This window comes from Alligator mississippiensis, chromosome 4 (assembly GCF_030867095.1).
Source record: "Alligator mississippiensis isolate rAllMis1 chromosome 4, rAllMis1, whole genome shotgun sequence".
Lineage (NCBI taxonomy): Eukaryota > Metazoa > Chordata > Crocodylia > Alligatoridae > Alligator > Alligator mississippiensis.
Genome location: NC_081827.1, coordinates 139,392,247 through 139,415,474, shown reverse-complemented (window position 1 = coordinate 139,415,474; position 23,228 = coordinate 139,392,247). Strand labels below are relative to the sequence as shown.

At 41.6% G+C, this 23,228-nt stretch overlaps 1 protein-coding gene across 2 annotated transcripts in view; it reads right to left on the bottom strand.

Annotated features, from left to right (window-relative positions):
* The window catches only part of CCDC91 (coiled-coil domain containing 91), a 445,798-nt gene that overhangs the window by 50,847 nt on the left and 371,723 nt on the right, over positions 1 to 23,228 (bottom strand). Inside the window, exon 13 of one of the 2 annotated variants that reach the window (XM_059726685.1) lies at positions 12,677 to 12,780. The exons of the other annotated variant lie outside the window; for it this stretch is intronic. Coding sequence (XP_059582668.1) covers positions 12,700 to 12,780 — 81 coding nt within the window. The 3' untranslated portion in view covers positions 12,677 to 12,699. Of the gene's footprint in view, positions 1 to 12,676; positions 12,781 to 23,228 lie in introns of those variants that run through there. 2 annotated transcript variants of the gene reach the window in all.

The window sequence follows — 23,228 nt, the reverse complement described above, 5'->3', positions numbered from 1 at the left end:
TGCCTCACTTTTTATGTAATCTTAAAGGAGATAAGAGTTCTCAAAGAAGGGATGCTGCTCATGATAGAGATTTTAATTCTGTGCAAATGAAGTTCCAATCTTGCTACTTAAAGATACAGAGGAGAATATTACTATTTTTTCATTCTATGTCAATCTTTCCCTTGCTGAGGTGTTTTCAGAATGCACTTCATTGTGAGAGCTGCCCTGTCCAATATCTGAACTGCTCTCTCAAAATGAAATATCCTATGACACTCATGAATGAAGGGAATTGAGGATGTTACCCATGTGGTACCTCCAAAACACACTACTTCTTTTGCCACTTAATGAAGACGAATCATTGAAGTTCCTTTTATTTGCCACTTGTGCTGAGGGACTACATCTATACATATTGTCATCATTCCCCAAAACCTTTCAACTCGCTGATGCTGTCTCTTCTTTTTGAAAATATCTTGCTGGTGGCTGTCTTTAACTTGCATTGTGGAAGTCATTCCTTTTCCTGCATTTAATAATTCACTTAAGTTTCATGTTGCTTTTGAGGGTGCCAGTTTGCCATTTTGAGAGTTGATGTAAAAACTACTATTTCAGAGAGGGTTTTTTTTTTTTGCTAATTCTAACATGGATTTTACTGAGATTTCTGGTGACTGATGTTCCTTAAACTTAAGTTTAAATTGGTATCAACAAAGTCTAACACAAAATCTGAAAAATCTCCACTGAATATGCATTATAGGAATGTGAGGTACAATTCCCTAAAATTTAAGTCCCTTAGATGCTTGCTCTATATGACTTCTACATTCACTCCTTCTAAGAATTGTATACATTTCCAGGGTGACTTCTTTATCACTGAAAAGTTACTGTTAAGGCTTCTGCCAATCTTGTTTCCAGCAATCGGTGAGTGGCATTCCCATATGTAAAAAACAGCAGGCATATGCTCAAATGAGAACTATATTTATTGTAAGAGTCCAGGTCTATAAATTTTTGTAGCAGAATTTATATTTAAATCCATAATCAAAGTCTGCAAGGGAATCCATGTCTGGCCTAATGCAAGGCCAGAGCTTAAACACAATGAATTTGCATCATGAAGCGTGGTGTAGATTTTTGTTAGATAGCAGAATATAAATAATTGGCTTTTCCACTGAAGGTAAATAAGTATGCACCTTTGCCTCCTTATCTGCAACCTGAATACTAATTTCTCCTTCCTCCAAAAGCATAAACATGTGGCATATTAGGTATCTTACATGTAGAAAATTGGTGTCTTTTCTGCTTAAACAATTTAAATAAAATGCTGTATTTAAAATACTAACCTTCTGTGGTATTTAAAATATAAACACTCACACAAATAATGCCAGATAAATACATATGTGGCAACACAGACTCTGCTTGGACAGCACAAACAACTGTGTTTTAAAAAATGTCTTAACTAATCTGGATCATCTAGACCAGGGGTGGGCAATTATTTCAGCTGGAGGGCTGCTTAATGAGTTGTAGTGAGCTGTTGAGGGCTGCAAGGGTAGCCATGTCCCTTGACAGGTGCCCCACCCTGTAGTCGCCATCTTGGGACTGGAAGTCCTGCTCCTAATCCCTGACCTTTGCCACTGAAGTCCCTCTCCTTGCCCCCAGAAGTACTCCTTTTTGTAGAAGTGGGGGGTTGCCATCTTGGAACCAGAAAAAAACAAACCATATACTGAATGTACTATATTTTAATTTTATTTCAAAAAATATTTTTGTCTTGATTTATGTGCGTTTGTGTAGGGTACTTCTGGTAGAGCCCTGTGCAATGGAACTGGGCTGACCTGGGCTTTGCGCTCTCGCTGCCCCACTGGGCATGGGCCACAAGCCGTAGGCTCCACACTTTCCCCAGCCCCACTCTCCGTGTTCCCACCCAGCTACACCTTCCCTCCACCTGCTGCCACTTCCCTACCTGCTGCCCAGAGTGAGTGCCACAGCAGGGATATGAGGAGGAGTTGCTGGAGGCCCTGGAAGCTGAGCAGGTTCCCCAGTGGCTCCGGCAGTGGCAACAGTGGCTCCACCCAGAAGCTGTACATGCTGGGCCAGGGCCTCCTGCACACAAGAGTGGGAGTGAAGTGCATGGACTAGGTGGGTTACAATCAATTGGTAGGCACCTGCAGGCTGGATGAAGTCGCTTGGTGGGCCGGATCTAGCCTGCAGGCCATATTTTGCCCGTTCCTGATTTAGACCATTTCTTGCCTACTTTTCTGTGGCATGACTCAATGGAGAAATGCACGAACTCATTAAAAAGTGGCTTTTCTTTGAAGATGGTTAAAAATTGTTACTGGACAGGGATAGCAATTTACAAGTACTATACCTAATTTAGTGTTCAGATATTCTCCAAGGAAATCTATCTTCAGAGAACATTGTATATAATTAAGGCGAGGAAAAAAAGCTATATTAAGTTGACAGTATAAGATGATTTTTTAATTTTATATTTAGGTTCTCTTTCATTTGATAAAAGATATCAAGCTGACAGCCCTGGAAACTGAAGTCTTCTATAATTTAGTGGCATTAGGAGAAAAAATTCAGGCTGACTATAGCTACCCACTGTTATGCCTCAACTCTGAACTGTGAAGACCCCCAAAGGGAATAGATGATAGTTCAGTTTCAGTAATTCATTGAAAGCTTAATCTCTCTGCTGAGTCCTTTTACACCAAATGTCCTTTTTCAGCAGCAGCTATGTGTTCATGTCTCACAACTGCTACTTCAGGTTAGTGGTTTTATTTATTGTGAACACACACAAAACTTTCTGAAAGATGCAAATCCTAGGCCTGATGAATCCCAGCTATAGGCTCACTCAAGCCATTTAACAGTCTATCTTTTGGATGGTGAATAGGGTTCAATTACATTTAACAAAGCTAGCTTCAATCTTCCTTTTACCATTGTTTTCAATCTACAGCCATTCTGAAGCCCTACAGATTTTTCCTCCTGGGTAAAATCATCCTTTACAGGACAGCCAATTAGTCAGAGACTTTGTGAGATGTTAAATACAAATAGCAAATTTACTTGTGATTAGTTACTGTGCACGCACATGTAGATGCTGACTGGGAGCAAATTTGTTCTGTCAGTCCTGGCAGCAGGGGGTCATCAGCCCCAAGTGGCTCTTTGCCTGCCCCAGTCCCAGGCCCTTAAAAGTCTGTGAGAATGCTGGGGCCTTCGGCCACATGCAGACAGCTGATCTGGTCTGTGGAGCCATGTCATCCAGCCCTCAAATTTGCCAGTAGTAGCAGTGTGAATTGCTCCCAGAACAGTGGCAATGAATGCTGCCAGCACTTCCCTGCCACCAAATTTCCAAATCCGTGGGGAACCCTGCAGGCCAAAAGACAACCTCACAGCCAGGTTTGACACACTGCAGCTGGATCCAGTTTGCAGAGTTGGTCTGGAATACAGGGTCATGCCATGGCTGGATTTAGCATGCAGGGTTGTGGTGGCGCACCACACCATACCCATGTGCTAACCCTGTGTGCAAGTTGAAGCCTGCAGACTGACCCCATGCCACTTATCCAGCCTGCAGGGCCAGATAGGTTGAGAACCACTGATATAAACAAATTCTGTTCTGAAAAGACAAAGAGAAGGGATGTTAATGTAAAAAGAAGAGTTGATGGGAATGACCCTATAAAATAAATCAGGGAAAGATGACTAATAGTATACCCTTCTGCAACAAGATATTATTTCAATATGCAAACATTTTTTATATTGTATTCCAAAGGAGTTAAATTCTCAAAGCCCAATTTAATTACTTACTCCACAGTACTGGAAAGAACAGCTTTAAAACTTACAATGCACACAACTGCAGAAGCTAAAGTAGGAACCACAGAATTGGAACAAAAATTAAGCACAAAGAGAAAGCATGTATGTTTGTATCCTCAAAAGGTGTCTCAAATGGTAAGGCTGAGCATTCTTCTTCTCTTGGAATTGATGGCTAGAAAATGATATACAGAGATTTGCTTTTAGGAATTGGCTTGTACGTAAATATTGCATTAAAACGATGGTCATGGGGACCACTGAATTACTGCATTAGAACAATGGTCCGGGGGAATGACAAGGGTTAACTGTTTTCTAAAAGTCTGTTTGTGGCAAACTTTCATGTTCTCAGCCTTCAAGGTAGATGCTGTGTTCGAACCTGTCAGACAAGCAAACACATACATTCTGTGAAATTAAAAACATGCAAACAGTGTTCCATAACAAAGATAAGAGAACATGAAGCGTTGGCATTAGGTTACAGCGACCAGCTGCAAAGCCCCTGGGATTTCTAGTTTTGGGGGACAGACCAAATTAGAAGGCCACAGATGCCCAAATGAAGATACCAGTAAATGACCAAATAAAGATGTATGCATGTGATGGGTTAATGGGAACAAGGGGATATGTTGACATGACAGAACTTGGATAATAAGACAACCACAAAGAAACCAATCAACAATGCCCCAAAATAAAGAGTCATCAGGAGGAAAAGAATACAAAAGGAAGGACTTTCAGAGCAGCAGGGGGGATCCTGAGGCCACCATGGGCAGAGGGTGCACCGCCAGCCCATCTCGCCTGCCCCACTGGAGCGGGTAAGCACAGGCCCTTGACCTTCAAGGCTGCTGACATTCAGCAAAGAACCAAAAGGTGGTGCTTGGATACTGGTCAGACGTACCTTCTCTCTGTGAGAACCCTGGAACTGGTAGATAAGTAGAACTGGGGGAGTTATTTTGTTTGCTTTGCCTGCATTACTCTTATCTGCTATCACTGTGTATTAATACAATTTGCCTATTATTGAATGGAAGAAATCATGGTCAGTCTGAGGATTTGGGTCTGCCTGGAACAAGGTAACAGGACTGGGTCATAAATCCAGTGCCAAAAGGAGAAGAATTTAGAATTGTGAGCTAGACAGCTAAGTCCCTTAGGCCCATGAATGCGGTAAGTTAGACATCAAGAATGAGATTCAGAACAGTCAGCACATTGTAATGCATAGCCAGATAATAGGAAAGAATGAAGAGAGGGCTCTGTCTGAAGTCTTGCCTCTTTCCTGAACATGGACAACTACAATCAGTCCTACATTATGCACCTTTGCTAGACTTGGATTCACAGCCCAAAACTATTTCCTGGGCATAGGCACTTAAGTAACCCATACGGGCCTGAACAATGAGTTCTCTATTAATTTAAGAACACAGGTGGGAATAGTAACCCCTTTTTTAGATAAGGCCCTACTGTTTAGACAGCTTAGCTGGGATAGCATAGAATCATAGAAAATTAGAGTTGGAAAGGACCTTAGGAGGTCATCCAGTCTAACCCCCTGCTCAAGGCAGGACCATTCTCACTAGATCATCCCAACCAAGGCTTTCTCTAGCTGGGTCTTAAAAACTTCCAAGGATGGAGATTCTAGAACCTGTCTAGGTAACCTGTTCCAGTGTTTCACTACCCATCTAGTGAGAGAGTTTTTCCTAATATCTGATCTAAATTTCCCTTGCTGCAACTTGAGACCATAGCTCCTTGTTCTATTATCTGCCACAGCTGAGAACAGTCTAGCTCCATCCTCTTTGGAACCACCCTTCAGGTAGTTGGAGGCTGATATTAAATCCCCTCTCAGTCTTCTCTTGTCCACACTAAATAATATCAGCTGCCTCAATCTCCCCTCAGAAGTTGTGCACCCCAGTCCCCTAACCATTTCGTGCTTTCTGCTGGTCTCTCTTCAATTTGACTACATCCTTTCTGTAGTGGGGAGCCCAAAACTGGACACATTACTCTAGATATGACCTCACCAGTGCAAATAGAGGGAAGAATTACTTCTGTAGGCTGCCAACCCTTGGCCTAGGAAGTGGGAGACCCCAGTAAAATGCCCTTCTTAGCCGGAAGGAGTTCAAACTCACATTTCCCACTTCTTATCAGAGTTCTCTAACCAATGTGTTATAGGCAAGGCTCAAGTGAAAGCAACTGCCCTGGCACCAGAGAGATAGCAAAAAAGAGGAATGTGACCATACCTCAAAGTTAAGGCAGTTTCCTCAGAGGAGGGTTCAGGGTTCTAGCCAATATTCACCAGGAGTATATTGACATGCAGAATTAACAAGTCATTGGTACTGATCTGTGTAAATTGTGGAGGAAGTACCCCCCCCAACAGCTCTTAATTTTTTCTACTTAGCCACTTGCCCTGCCCTGCTGTCCCTAATTGGCAGAGGGGCCCTGTTGGTTGGGCTGTTTGCTACTGATCGCTGCAGAAGGGAAATCTGCAGTTTTAAATATGTCATGGTTTTTGCCTCCCAGCCACTGATTGGCAGAGGGGTCCTGGTGGCTCCCTTGCTTGCTGCTGACTGGCGGGGAGGCAAAAACTGTGGCACAATTAAAACTGCGGTTTTCACTTCCCCAGCAATCAGCAGCAAAAGGCTTGGCCAGTGAGTCCCCTTTGCCAATCAGGTGCGAGAGGGCAAGCAGCAAAATGAAAAAAAAAAAATTAAAAGAGCTGCTGTGTTTGTGTGGGGGGGGGGGGGGGCAGGAAGCAGCAGAATGCCATCTCTGTCTCCCCAAACTCTGCTATCAGACTTATAACTAATCTGACAATTTGGTTACCATGGTCACTGCAGAAGGCAGACACCCCTGCCCCATCAGCTTCATGTAACCCTGTTATAACCTGAGCTGGATACATTCCTGAGGGAGGGGGCAAACCAGCTCCCTCTGCCTACATGACTGGCCTCACACACCTGGGTAGGGAGGCCTAAACTCCCTATTGTTCAAAGCAATGTCATCATGACTGGGAAGGGACTAGAGACCCTGCCAGTCTACCTGGCAACCAGTGATGCATTTCAAATTGGTTGGCTGGCAGCCAACAGTTGCTGGCCTTCGTTGGATCAGATAAATGAGGTCATAAGGTCTATACAAGTTAAAAGCTGCCCAGGAAGAGGGGCATCAGCCATAAAGAGGACTCTTAGAGAAGTTGGACGATCTGAAACTGGTTCTCTCTCTTGAAACTCATGTTCGGTGAACTGGTTGCCTCCAGAGGGAATCTCCACCTGCCTCTGGATGATACTTGTGAGTAAACTACTTGAGATCTAACTAAATGTATAGCTGGCAGTAACACAGATGTGTCAACAAAGGCTCCCATGCCACTGCTTGCTGTAAGGGATTTCTACGATATTTCTCTACCCTATACCCTATTTCATACCTACTCTTTGTAAACAATACATTTCTTCTCTGTACCTAGCATTGGAGAATTATTGGGAGAGGGTCTAGATTATGCCTTGGGGTCCCCTTGGTCTGGCTGACTAAGGGAGACCACTAGTTGTGCTTCAGACTAAGGGAAGCATCCCAAGTTCTTGCAGTGGCTCAACACAGGAGCACCCCCTACTGGCCCGCCACAGGGGGTGCTTCCTCCGTGATTTATGGAGATACCTAGTCATTGGATAAAAGCATAAAGTGCTGGGAGCAGATATGGGAACTCAGGACTCCCTCCATCCTGGTGGGTGGTGCCTGTATATTAAGTATCCAAATCCTATTTTGAATCTGGCACTAAGCATACAAATGTGTGTACATGCATTCTTGAACATAAAAGGCAAACCTCCTGGATAATTCAATTATTTAAACATCAAATGTCCCCAGAGTCTCCCCCCTCAATGAATAAAGTCAAAGATTTTAACAATGCCTATAAAATAACAGCGGAAATTTAATTACAGATCTCTCTTCCAGGATAATAACAGCATTATAGGGCTGACCATTATTCTCACTGCTATCAGCTTCAATGGGCACTTGATTGTCTAATCCAGTAACCTATACTGAAATAATAACCCTAATCCAATAATCCTATATGGAAAAGGGGTAATAAAAACTCTTTAATGGTGACAGAACAAAGAGTCACTGAACAATTCCATAGGCATAAACACAAATACCACTGTACTCCAAAGAGCTTGAATTGCTGGTTAACCAATGAGAATCAACATAATGGGCCTGATTCTCAATTATTCTCAACTAGCCAATTGCCTGTCAGGAATGATGGGCATGGGGTATGTGTATGCAGGCGGGGGCAGAGGCCTGTGTCCGGCTCCCCATCCTCCCCACCTTTGGGGCCAGGCCCACTCCCCTTTTCCCCCATTTTGAAACAGAGCTGAGCCTGCCCCCACCACCCTCCCTGTAGCTGTTTTGGGACAGAGCCAGGCTGGGCCTAGTGTGCCCTCCCACCCTCCCTGCCATTGTTTTGGGGCCAGGCACGCCCTGCCCAAACTCCTTACCACTGTTAGAAGGCTGGGCCAGGGAAGGTCACCCCCCCGCCACGATTGCAGGACCAGACCAGGCCCAGCGCGCCCCCCTATCCGTTTTGGGGCTGGGCCTGCTTCCCCCCCATCTACCTGGCCTGTGTCCACCTGCCTCCCCTCCCCATGAATTTTGGGGGGGGGCATGGATGGAGTGCCACTACCCAGCACTCCATGCCCCCGCCGCATCCAGGGAGCAGAGGGCGGCGGCAGGGTGGGGGTAAGGCCATCCCCCACTCTGTCTGCTCCATTGCTGCTGCCTCCTAGGAGCACCTCCTGTACCTTCCCCTCTGTGCCTACTGTCACAGCAGCATCTTGGCCCGGTCTTCCCCCATGCCATGGCAGACCAGGGCCTGTCCCCTCTCTCTTGTGCCACCGCCATGGGCTCAACCCTGTTTCCCACCCCCTTGTGCCACTGCCTCCTCCACAGAGCAGGGAAGAGGCTGCCTCTTCCATAGAGCTGTGTGGACCTTGGACCCCCCGTCCTGTGTCCCTGCTGTCATGGCGGCGCTCCACCACAGTCCTAACACTCTTGGAGTCACCTGCAGTCTGAACACTCTTGGAGCACTCTGATTGGCTGATGAGACAGCTAATCAGAATGCAAATAAAGTGTTACAGACAGACAGATGGACAGACAGACAGACTAAGGCTTTTATAACATTATACCATTATACCACTTAAAGGGACCTTTACACATTTGAAGATTCCTGTGCATTACCAGAGCCAAGTAAAAGGAACTTGTAAAAGAAAATCAATTTTATTGGGAAAGACAAAATACTCCTCAAAGACAGCTTATTGAAATATACATATCTGTTTTCCAAAGATACAATGTTATTATCTGAATTAACTCCTCCACTAAATCCCAAGTACAGAACAATGTTTTGATAATGATGCTATAAATTTTCTGAGAGTGGTCTGTAAATCTTCAATTGGGTGAGTCTGGCTAACATCACAGACCTAGTTCAGACTGAATGAATCTTTTACACAATAGCCTAGTAGTTAGAACATTAATCTAGAAAGCGGGGACTTGAATACATTTCTTAAAGAGAATGGGAAACAGAATTTTTGGGAGATAGCCAGCCCCTTGGCAAGATTATCCTGGAAAAATTTTGCTTTAGTCAAAAAAAAAATTATAAAAGGAAGACCCACAATAAGGTATACGATGGAAGCTCAGAGAACTTTTCTTTAGAACTTTAGAAGTATGTAGCAGAGAGAATAAAGAAATGGGAAGCATCATCAAATAATATATGGCACTATGACATTTCAAAGCAAGAAAATAGTAAGGTAATGACAGGAAGGAATTTTGATATACAATAAAAAATTTACATGTATGAGTGGATTCATTTAGGCACCTCAAAGCTGCCTTTATAAAAGACAGAAAATCTAAAACAGAAATCAAAGGTAGAGTTGCTTTTGCAATAGCTGTACCTACAAATTTTGACGCACTTGGAAAGACAAGAACATCTTAACTGCATACAAGAGAAAACTTAGAATGATTGTGTTCTAAACAGCCCTGTCTAGTTGTGAAACCTGAAATCTTCAGCAGCAGTACAATGAAACATTTAAGTCTTTTTGAACTCTGATATCTCCAAAGAATTCTATGACTACCATATATAATGCACAGGACTAACAACTCTTTTAGAGAAGTAGTAACTATAGTAATTGGATCCCATAAGCCTTTATAAGCAGCAGTAAAAAGATGGAATCTGGAATGATTTAGCCATGTGACCAAAGAAACCAGCCTAGCAAGCATTGCTCAGCTGGGAATAATCAAAGAGAAAAGGAAGACAGGCTGCCCAGACATAACTTGGCCCCAAAACATCACCACCTGGATGGGGAAATCACAGTTAAAGCTTCTACAAGTGCTGAAAAATCACAGTGCCTAAAAAATGGTGTTCCAAAATCAAGACAGTCATGAGGTACAAAAGAATTACATGACATGGTGGCCCATGGCAGCCAAGGCTTAGGCTTGATGACCCAGCAGTCTATCCATATGATCCTGCAAAATCTTGTTGTAAATAAAGATGGTTTCAAGAGTCACTGTGTATGAAAAATTTGGACCTGGCAGAAAAGAAACAGATAGAAATTTAAAGCTACTATTCAAATCCTCTCTGAGGTACGGTAGGCCAGACATTGCCAGAAGATGTAATTTATACCTTCCAGGACAGGAAGGATTAAATCTGACCTTAAAATATTTTATTTCCTATGGTTCCTCCCCTCCTTGAAAGAACTTAAGTTTGCTAATCTCTGTTATGAATGTTTAGTAAGAAAAGAAATTAATAGAATTTTATTGGCAGTAACTTTACCACATAATCTATATTGGACTCATTGTGTATTTTTGATGTTGAGAAAAATGTAAATGATATTAAAAAAACCCCAATATTGCCAGAAATGGGAATGTTGCTGCAATGCAACATTGATTTTATAACTAGATACACTGTGCTTTAAGTATTAAATTGTTATAATCACAACTAAAACTATAACTATAATTACATGCATACAAAAAATAGCCAAAGTTTTTACCATTTTACTGGAACTCCCAGCTAATATCTGCAACTTGAGGCACAAATCGAAAAAGCACTCTGAATATTAGTACATAGAATAATGCGTAAGTTGCATGCTGCTTTTAGATTTCCTGTCCGTCACTGAAAATAAAAACTTTACAATGTGAAGTGGAGTTTCATGGTTTAGTCCCTTGAAAGTTGTGTGTATACAAGTCTTTGCAAAGTCAAGACCATAGTTATGTTTTTCTTTGTCAACATTCATCAGGATAACCAGACTGAACAGCTGGGGTTAGATGTAAAGAGTAACTTTCCTATAATATTCTTTGCAGATGACAGTGGCACATAGTTGCCTTCAGTGACTACACAGGACCTTTTCTCTTTGATGTTACTTTACAAAAGGACTTTTACGGGGGAGGAGGGGTGGATTCAGGGTGGAGATGCAGTGGTATAGTTGCACTTCCTCCCCAATTGATTCCTGCTCTATCCAAAGTTTAAAACCAACTGCCTAGAAAAGGCAGCATGATTTCTATTCAGGTACGAGTGAGGGGGTCACTTGACTTCAGGGTTCAATGTAATCTACCCAATTCCTTCTAAACTCTTCATTCCATGGATGTTGCCTACTTTTTTTAATGGTCTTAATGTTCCACTAATCTAGCTAACCTTTCTTCTGCTATTCTGATGCCTGTTAGCTGCTCCTGGTAATGTCACTCCTATTTCATAGCCCTGCAGTCTACTTTTAACTCTAGCTAAAAACACTAACTCAGGCATGGAAGCATTAACTCAGGTATGGAAATAACTTTCAGTGAATAATCAGATGCACTGACAAGATGCTTGAGAAGGTTTGAATTTGTTTTATAAATTTGAAAGAGATGTACATTTAATTCTAAGAACTACAGGACTAAAGAAGCAACATCTACTTGTGCATAGTTTATTGTGGTTTTTAATACATAATATATAATATTAGTAGTGCACCAATATATTGGTTGTATATTGGATTAGCACCGATAAAAGGAAAATTAACATCGGCTATCTGCTTTTTTTGGCTGGTGTAGCCAATAATGTTCACCGATAAATATAATATGCCTTCTGGTTGGGGCCCCCGGACGCCATGTGTAAGCACAAAGCTGTACACATGCACGTGGCCTGGAATGCAGCTGAGTAGCATGGAGATCACTGTCCTGCAGGTAAGTCTGTGGAGGGGAATGGGCATGGGGGAGGGAAAGGACTTGGGGGTGTAGATCTAGGTCCTCACAGTGAGGGAGGGAGTAGGGCTGGGACTGGAGTTGGGGGAGCAAGAAGTGGGATGGCGATGTGGGCTACTTGTCCAGGGGTCACAGAGTGGGTTGGGAGGGGTGGCTCCCCACCACTGTGCACACCCCCTGGGGGAGACATACGGGGGCATATGCCCACTCCCTCCCCACCCAGATTTGTGTGCATGGCAGATGCAAACAGCTCACTGTGGGCTTGCGGCTCTCCACTCTGATGTTATCTCCTGCTGCTGGGTGGGCAGGGGGTGCGTGGCTGACACGGGACCCCCAAAGCAAAGGCAGGAGGGTGGAGAGCCCCAAACCCACAGGACGCAGCCTGCATCTGCCCTCCCCACACTCAACTCAGCTCCAGTTAAAAGCATCCCCAGGCTTAAAAATGGTGGCAGCAGTGCTTGAACTAAAGCTCATTCAAGGAGCTTTAGTTCAAGCACCACAGCCACCATTTTTAAATGCCAGGATGCTGATTCCCTGGATGAGCCACCCACAGCTCTGCTCCACTCCCCACCCTGAACCTGGGTCCCATTTATTGCCTTGGCTGGGCAACACCTCTAGCCCCAGCCCATGCCCTACTCCCTCCCTCACTACGGATGTCATGATCTACCCCCCCAACATGTCCTTTCCAACCCCACATCCCTTACCCTCCACAGACTTACCTGCAGGGAGCTGCTCTCCATGCTGCCCAGCTGCATTCCTGTAAATCGGTTATTGGATCAGTATCAGCTGATATGGCTGGTTAATGATCAGCTGTCGGTATTGGCCAAGAAGATCTTTATCAGTGCACTCCTATATGATATATTAAATTAGTGCACATTGCAATAAAGTTATATTCATGTTGCTTACTTGATCTTAAACTGAATAAAATAGCCCTGGGCTTCAAGCATATTAGTAAAGCTTCTAGTTTCTTTTCATCTGGGGAAAAATATGTACTGCATTATATGCGATGATGTACCATACCATTTGCAACCCCTTTTTCAAAATCCTAGTTCTCCCCATGGATTTTTACACAGATGAGTCAGATTGCCCCATAAAATGAAAAGTTAATCTGCAATGGTACTGCCTTTCCCCCATGTTAGTTTTACATAGAATTCAATGCCCAAGATGCAACTCTTTGCTGATGATGGCACACCAGTCACAGGAGTCCATCTAAGCTAGCCCACCTGGGATTAGGTAATTGCCATTTTACTTTTTGTCTTCAAAAATAATGTGATGGTCTTTCAATTAAACTCAGAATAATATACACTGCTTTAAAATTATGAAAACATCCACCATATTCTTTTCAAAAAGGATCAGTGCCAATGGACTTTCATGATAAATTCACAGTATAATGCATGCTGAGCTACTACATCAAAATGGACGTAAAAGAGAGAACCCAAAAAAGAAAATGCAAGCATGTATTTCATTTAATTACAAATTAATGAATATAAATTAAGATAATGAATCCTTCTCCAAATTTAATTTTTTCAGGCTTACAGAACTTTGTTACAAAAATATACTGTTCATCTTAAAGCACCTGCTTTATAGAATTCACTGATGGGATGCATTTGATATCATGCAATGTTCCATGGTATTGTTTCCTTGCTAGCAAAAGGATGTAAAATAAACCAAAACCCAAACTTGCTGTTGAAAATATTTGCCGTTCCTAGTGAAACACTAGATGACAGCGTAAAACTCATGAACTCCTGTCTTTTAATCCCTTTAAGTATTTTTAAGGTACTATCTTTTCTCAATGTACACATTTAAGCAAAGTATTTTCACTAATTTACTCATTTTGATTGGTAACCTTGACAGAAATACAGATGGTTTAGACTAATCTAAATAGACCTAGTGAGAACTGAATGCCATCTGCATATTGAAGAATCTATAATTTTGCATTAGGAAAAAATAAGGGAAGTGAAAAAGCTTTTATCATTTCTTTACCTGCTTTCAATTTGATTGAACAGCCTGCCAAAGTGAATATTAACACTAACTCCAATTTATCATATTCATCCGGTTATAAATCACCTCTACATATAAATCAAACGTACATTTATCCAACAGTTTAGATTCAGAACTGGAAGGATGCAGACAGAAGTGACAATTTTTGCTTGACCTCGTCACAAGAAGTGGTCTATAGCCATGACCAAACACAAGTGCATAGGTGCATACCACTTCAAAAATGGCTGATTGGATACAAATCTGAACCCTCATTGCATGGGTTTTCTTGTTTTTTTCAGCCCCCAGTGGAGGGTATGGTGGGTGCCCCCCAGAACAAGCCCTCTGCTCCCTTTTCCCCCCTCCCACTCTGAAAATAGCACAGGCTGGCAGGGAGGAGGGGCTATTACTAAGGGAAACCGACTGTAGGCTGCAACCAGCAGCTAGATTCCCCTCCCCCCTGTAACCATCAATGAACTTCTGTTGGGTCCAGGGGATTGTTATAACTCAGAACACTTCCTGTAAAGCATTCTGAATTATGGCAGAGTGTTCTGAATTACAGTAGGGAGCTGTACTACTGTCTGTGCCCACAGTGAAGGAGAGAGGATTGACTGCAAACACATTTATTTGTAAATGTTATAATGCTCAGTGAACAAGGAAATCCTCCTGTCTTTCCCATTGCAACAATAGCACACTTCTAATATGCTCAAAACCAGGTATAAATAGTGAGACTGTCTTGCTCAATGGTTCATAAAACCACCATTAAATGCAAAAAAATTTACAAAATTTCCAGTGCTGGAACTGAACACCTGTCACAAACCATAATTTAACTGTAAAACAGTGAAGGTCCCTTCCACCCTTTCTTTTCTTTGACCATAACCTTCCAGTAACTATTTTGTGGGCTCTAAATAAAAGTTTTTTTTATCATTTCCCTAACTTCAAATCAGCGATAGGTTTTATTTAAATGCTTCAGAGCTTGATGGTAATGATGGATCTACAATGTCCCTTTAAAAAAAGTCTAAGAAACTACTGCAAAACTAGCTACATGATCTGATCAAGACCAGTTCAAGAAGGAAGGCATTCATCCTGAATCGAGTTCCTCATATCCCATCTGAGGCATGTAAGTATTTATTAAGACTTCAGAAAAACCTTTGAATCTTGAGATTCATATCTAACAGGCTAAGCTGGCAAAACTAAAGGAAGTAATAGTAAAGCTTTGCTCTAGGAAAGTTAGGAACTGCATGCCAGTGGAAAGCACAACTTATTCTCTCAGTATATCAGAAAGGTCCACTGGGTTAGCACAGGGAGCTCTTCAAACTCCCTAATATACTAGTTGTAAAAGGCAGTAGAGGATATGACATGCTTTAGAGAGCTTTACTTCAGAGGCAGAGAGATGCAAACAGATTTACTGGTAGGAATAAGCCTCCATTTGCTGGAGTATTCCTATGAAGTCCACCTAAAAAACACAACATTAGGGCAGGAAGGGATCTCAGGAGGTCAGCTAGTTCAACAACCATGATCAAGGCAGGATTATCCTTGATGAAGCCATCCTAGTCAAATATCTGTCTAAACTGCTCTTGAAATTTTTTAAGAATAGAGAGATTCCACAACTATCCTCGGTAACCTGTTCCAGTTCTTAATGACCCGCATAGTGAGAAAGTTTTTCCTAATTTCTAACATACTTCCTCTGGTGAAGTCTGAAATCATTGCTTCTAGTCCTTTCTCCTATAGTCAGAGAACATCCTCTTTCTAATTGCCCTTCGGGTATTTGAAGATTGTTACAAACTCCATAAAGATCCCAAGGTTGCAGAAGCATCAGAGATTAGAGGATTGCCAGGTTTGCAGTGTAGGGCTTTGATGGCAAATTCCTAAATTATAGTTTAATCACATTGACTAAATAAGCAGTGGAAAGTAAGGAATATGCACACACAAATTTCTATACATGTACCTAGGTCCTTATATGGCTTTTATCTAGGTCACAACAAGAAAACAAGAGCCTGGATTTTCTGCCTCTTGCATTTAATATTTATTGGATGAAATGGATAAACAGTTACAGGACAGGCTCTGCCCCACTGGGAGCAGGAGTTGGAGCTAGAACCTAGGGTCTCCTTCCTTTCAAAGGCTGAATCTCTCATTGAACTACACTCCTTCTGTCCTATCTTTGTTCCCGGCTCTGTGCATCTTTCCCTATTGGCTGCCCAGTTGGTCAGGAGGGCTAGAGGGTACTCTGAGAAATATTTATGGTTTGGACATTATAAAACTTTGCTTGGAAGAAGAAAATGCAGGGCCAAACTCCTCCCCTGCTCGTTGGGCCAGTGTTTTAACTCCTAGACTATTAAAAATGACAGAGTCTTCTTCCTCCTTGCCATTTTTTCCTCCGGCCATAGTTTTGGGAACTAACATGGAGTTACACATCTACCCAATGGATCCTATTCCATCAGAGCACACAGTTGGCAGGAAAAGAACTTTCTGAGCATGTTCAGAAGCCAAGCACAAGACAAGCATAGTTACATAAATGGAAATGGAATTTAAAATATAGTTATGTGGCTAAATATGCTACAAGCTACATGGACATGCAGGTAGCATGTAAGCATATAATGGTGAAATAAGGTTTGGCCCCAAGTCAGTGCCTGAGCTGGGAAATTAACTTGGTTCTCCTGATGCATGGTTACCTATCCATTAAACAATATTTCCTAAGCCACTGACTTAAGAGCGTGTCAACATAACGATATCACCATGCTACCAAATGTGAAAGAAACAAGTCACTGTGTTTCTTTCCATATTCACAAACAGAAAAAAATCCCTAACAACAAGCTTTATAATTTTACAGTTTCAATATGACAGCCCCAACTTTTAAAGGCATTAAAACTTATAAAAATAACTTCAAATGATAAAGAATTTTCAAAACTATAATTTTATAATTATAAAATATAATTTCAAGTAGTCCTATAAAATCAAATGCAGTTTATATGTCTCCACCTGAAATCTGCTCTTCCCTTCACCCATGTAACTAAAACGATGTTTTGAGTTTTTATGGGACCATAAGAAGTGGAAATTGTTTCTGAAATGAAGTCCACTAATCTAAGCCTAGCCTAGCAAAAGGTTTTGGAAGAGAAATAATAAGTTCAGGCTTCATCAGAACCAGGCACAACTGGAGAATATTTTGTTCAGGGTCCAGCTATTAGAAGCTTGTACAGTTTTGTTTGTTAAACACAAATGGGATTAAGCAAATTTAATTTCTAAATTGGCAAGAAGCAAAGTCTTTGGAAGTACTGATGTGTTAGGACAAGACTCTGGCATTCCATAGCACTCACAAGTTCGTTGATACTGTATTAATGATGATGCCAGGAGCCTCAGATGTTTTCCATGGCCTCAAGAGGTTAAAAGAGGAATGGAAAGCCGACTGCTCTTTTAAAGGGCAAAATATTGTCCATTAAATCCAATTTTAACATTTAATTAAAAGAAGAGTTTTGAATTGCAAATGATGTGATGATGAATCATTTTTGTTATATGTCACATAAAAAGTTGTTTGAAATAATGACATGCCTATTTGGATGCATCATAAAGGGATTCAAGTCACACAGACATGTTAATATTATTCTAATTATTGATGAAATACAACTTTAATGAAGCCTGCAATTAGTCTTTTTGCCAGCAGAAAACAGCACTATTTCCAAGGTCGTTTTTGTTGAAGATTTTTGGGGAGGAGTGGAAAGATACACAGTAAAAAAGGTCTGCCAGAGGGTTTTCTTCAGTATTATACTGAATGCTACAATTGGTGGTAGTAATTCGTGATTTAGGATTACTGGTGCATTTTTCATTTGTCAGGTAAAGATAAATTACTTGTAATTTGTAAATTGTAAATACTTGTAAATTACTTGTAATTCTGTTCCTTCAGGGAAAACTCATCCCACAGGATGTATGCTCCTTGGATATGTGCTTTGTTATGTATGTGTTTTGGTCATTAAAGTACTGTGACAGGGTAAGCTTAAAAGACCCAGTGCTAGCACTGGCCCACCTCCTGTCTATGGGCACACCACCCACCTAGCACACCTGCCACACCTTGTTGGTAAAAAATAAAGATGGTACTTCGACAGGAGGCTGCCCATTTTGAACCCCTGATGTCTAGGGGTGATATCTGCAGCTCCGAACCTCCCCTACACTGTGGCTCATGCCTCGCAAATAGTATCCATAATTACAAGTGCTCTGTTCAGAAGCTGGGCCAAACTCTGCCCCATGTTGGGCCTCTTCCACTTGCCCAATCATACTGCCCCCTCTCACTGGGCCTCACTCACTCTGCTCCCTCTCACAGGGCCTCATTCATTCTGACCCTCTTCTGGGCCTCTTCCACTCTGCTGCGCTCCCCAAGGGTGGCCTTCAGGCCATCAGGCTTGCTCCCACTTACTCTGGGCGATCAACCCCAGTTCTCTGGGTGTCTCTTGTAACCTGGCTCGCGAGTGACAGATCATGCCTAACCCTAGGTTGAACCTAGCTGTCGGCCACTTCCCAGGCACTTGGCTCTTTCTTCCTCCTCTTGGGGCCACTCTCCAACACTCCTTGGGGTTACCTTTATGCCTCAACTGGGCTCCATGATGCCTTTTCTCTAGGGCTCCATACTGCCCTTTCTCTAGGGCTAACTCTATGACCTTTCATGGCCTTAAGGTCTTACACCCCCAGGAGCTCAGGTGCCTTTCCCTCAGTATGCCTGGCCCCATAGTTTGTATATTCTCCACTATATAGGGGGGGCTGACATTTTAAGGTGCCCCAACCCACTTTTCACCAGGAAGGTAACTGACCTGGCATTTCTTGGGGGCTCCCATGCCACTAGGAGCCCCACCGGGCCACCCTTCCCCGGCAAGGTGCAGGTTCAAGTCATACTCAGGACAAGGGGCCTCCAAACCATCCCTTGTAGCTCCTACCCTCACCTCCAAGGTGTTCCTGGAGCAGCTCAGCCAGATGTTGCCTCCTTGGCTGCTCAACCTAGACTGCTGCCTTTCTGGTCTAACTTTGAAAATGGCCACTGCAATCAAACACCTGGCAGCTCCCTGATCCAGCCCTTAAAGTGACAGGCTCCAAAGGTGCTCTGTTACAGGTACTAGTAAATTGTACTATGAGCCACCTTATTATAGACTTAACCATCAACACTATGGTAGTCAAACCTACGTAGTTAAACCTACCCTAAACCTAGGATAACCACACCTGTTTTAGCTGGCACAATCCTTTTTTTAAACACCTGTCCCAACTGTCTCTCTGAAAATAGAAAGTGCACATGACACTGTCCCAGTGAAAATGATATCATATCTCCGACCCCGCCCCCCCACCTGCCCTCCCTTCCCCCCAGCTCTCCTTTCTTACCCTGCTCAGGTGAGACTGGAGCTCAGAAACAGCTCAGCATGCCATATGGTTGAGGGGAAGGGGAGAGTGGAACTAAATCTTCTGTTTTGCGATCAGAGAAACACAGTTACTCTACCAAGACCCCTCCATCCTGTTCATTACAAAATGGGAAGCAAGAACTATGCCAAATAGCTAACTGAGCTGAAGAAAGTAGTATGAGAAAATCTTTACAATTTCTATCATGAAGATGGGGAAATACATAACAGTAGGCAAAATGTACCAATTTAAGACAAACTCTGCAGTGAGAAAATGAGAAATTTTTAAAGCATGGTGTTCAAGTAAAAAAAAAAAATGCATCTGGCTTTTCTTCTTTGTCTTGTACTCTCAGAGAATCAGCCTATATTACTTTACAAAATAAAAAGCAGTAACATTCCCGCAATGAGCATTTAAAAAAGGAATACTAATGCCCAACATTGACACTTTTTTTTTTCTATAAAAGGGGAAATGATACTTCTATAAACTGACCAACTCAAAAGGCCTCCAGAAAAGAAGAAATCCTTTGTTTGGGAACCCAATTTCAGAAATAAGGTCTACTCTGTGACCCAGCTGGGATTCTGTCCAAGAAGCTGAAGTTAAAATCAGAGAGCTTTCATCAGCTTTATTAAGTCCAAAACAACAGTAATAACACTGAGGGTAGGGTCAATTACCTCATAAATCTAATGACAAAGGATTGAAAAATCACTGGTTGGTTTTCAATGGGTTAAAGGTAAATTAAAACAACTACCAAAAAACCTGGAGCTCAATTTTAGCTTGAGAGAAATAAGGAAAGAAGTTCAATAATATTTTTGTCGAGATTGCAAGGGACTTATGTGGACCTGGTTTGCATCATGCCACAAATATTTTCATTTACAGTAATTTATATCTAAAGACTCTATGATGATGAAGGAATATCACGCCTCTGGAAACAGGCTGTTGGGGGCGAAACTCCTTGGGATGGAATGAGTTGTCCTGATTCTAAATTATCATAATTTATCATATTATCATACATTGCCCATAGAGGCTGACCACTACTCTCTGAATTAGCAGGACGAACCATATATGTTTGGAATAATATGGTACTATGACCATTATTGAACTCTTGCTTCTGCCAGTTTTGTCAGGACCTGCTCCAGTAAGAATGGAACATAGGCACATGGAAGACCTTCTTTCCAGAGAGGTGAACTTTAGACTTTTCTCAATGTTCACTGTTGACCACAATATTTGCTGGTTCAGATGAGAAGCAGTTTTTTCCTTTATAAGTTACTAGAAATACTATACTATTATCAAACCCAAATATTTGTAGCATGGTCCAAACTGTCACCTGTTGGTTCTGGCAGATCCTTTTCACTATGTTGGCCAAGACCTTGATCCAGGACAAGAGGACTTTGAATTGAGCCATTTTGAGCAGGTTGACTACATATATTACATTTGTCTGCCAGGGAAGTTTGAAAGGTTACAAATCTATTGTGAATCACAGTATGTTTACAGAGCAATACATTGTGTAGTGACTCTACCAACCAGCTGGTAATAGAATGATTTTTGGTTCTGTCCTATGTGGTTTGCTAGGCCATGAATTCAAGCACTGTTTCATGACTCCTTCTGACAGCTGCTTTCAAAAGACTCAAATATAGATGGGTACCTGATCATTCATGCTAAGCAGTCAAAAGCTAGCCACTGAATTCCCTTGTGTGCTGTGGTCTACAGGCATGCCTTAAACCACACTAACCTGATGGGCCATTTGGGTTGAGTGGACCTTTGGCTTTTAGACCACATAGTGGCTAACTGCCCCAAAAGAAACCCTCCCCCCCCCCCAACATTTCTGGCACATGAAGACAAACTGTGAACAATGACAATAATCTTGTATGATTAGCACAATGTGTAATGCCATCACAAAGGAAACAGTGAAAGGGGGCAATGTTGCTTAATTAATTTATAAATGTTTCATTAATCAATTATTTAATTAATAATTGATTCCCAATCACTTTAGAAACCTTCAGGGCTGAAGTCAACATACTGTATATATGGTTTCAGTGCCACTGATGAAAATGTTCTGGAGTTAACATGTGACTGCACCTATGCTGATGCAGGTAAGGAGGACTTCAAATGTAGACACATAGTAGGATAACTTTACTTTAATTTCTGCTTCAGAGACATAATCTTTGAGAAACTATGAGATATTTTCTCTCTGAACTTGCAGGAGTCCTTCAGAGGTATGTATAAAAAGATTTTCACATGCTTTCTTAAAGTCTAATAGCTCTAAGTGATATCTCCAAGCTGATTTGGTAGCCATACTTAGGGTGGCCATCATAGGGGACAATCCTCTGTTCTCTATTGATAAGGAACTGGATGCCTTAACGGCCTCTATTTTTCTCTTGACGAGAAAAACACAGGACATAAAGGCGTTGGGTTTCATGTCAATAGGGGAAAGACTAGCAGAAAACCAGAATGTCCTCTATGATGGCCACCCTAGCCATGCTTAAATTCTCAAGAACATTGTGGTAGTGCTATGTTCAAGAAATAAAGGACCAAACACTTTCGAGTTAGGGATTTCATGTGCATCTTAAAAGATCCCGATTTTCTAAGAGGCTATTCATTCCAATAAAAGCAAACAAAAATCCAGTTTTCTGTAATCTTACTTATAATGTAGTAATGCATTGTAATGTTGTAATGCATACTTCATACAATATGGCATGCATCGGATTATGCATGTAATATATAAAATGAGGAAGTTTCTATGATAAACAAAATCAGAATGCTTTTATGAATAGTTAATATGAACTAAAGTATCAAAAAGACAGATCCCAAAAAGACAGATCTATAACCCAAAAATCAACCTTTCATCAACTATATGAACGTATGGTGTGATGTTACTGTAGTGACTTAATACTTTAATTCATCATATTTTAGATTAATCAAATTTGAATAACCACACAGTATCAGATTGCACATTGGATCTCTATTTTTGCTTATGCTGACCTTTGAATAAATTTAATGAATTATTTTCTTGAAATTTACTTATTATAACTATGAAGTCTATACTATAATGCCCACAATAAATGGAGAGCTGGCACACAGAAAACATTCTATATGGCTTGCTGATATTCAATACAAAAATTACAAGTCTTTCTGAGAACAAGGAATTGATTTAGCTTATCTCCTTGATATAAACTGTACTCAAGGCTTCTGATGCCACTTGCAAAGAGAATAATATTTTACCCAATTTTCTCCTCAATAGAAATGTTTCTACCTAATCATTTCAGTTCTGGACTGTCCTCCCTCTTCATTTTATATGTGGAGTGTGTATTTGTCTGTGGAATTGCCAGAAGCAGTTTTGGCATGATCCAAAGCTCTGATGGTTGGTTGCTCATGCCTATCTACCCACCCACCCACACAATCAAAAACATTTTTTGTAACTCTGTTAAAATCACTAACTTTGTACAGACTGTTTTAAACTGTGTATAACTTCTAGATATTACCTAATATTATAGATGGATTGGTATCTTAGCTCATCTGTAGTGATTTCTTGAGAATGTATCCAGAATGGAGACAAGTGCAAGGTCAATCCCTCATAGGAAATAAATTGAAGAAAGATTTCAAAATAATGTGATCTGTCTATCCAGGCTGCTTGTGATGTAGCAAGCAGTAAGAAGACTAAAATAGAGAGGAAAAGTGTGGGGGTGGGGGGGGGGAAAGATCTTTTCTCTAGAGAAAACAAAGATTTTTGGCAACACCAGAGGGCGTTTCCATGGAAGAGTATAGGTCAACACTATTGTGCTTGAAATATGTCCAATGAAGACTGGGTGGCAGCCTTGGAGTTTTCTTCTTTGGTCAAGTATCAGAAAGTGACCATAGATCATGTTGAGCTGGCTCTGATTCACTCTGGAATAGATTAGTTCTCTGAAATGCAACTTTTATTCATCTTGCTATTAAGAATCTAGAGAACTTAA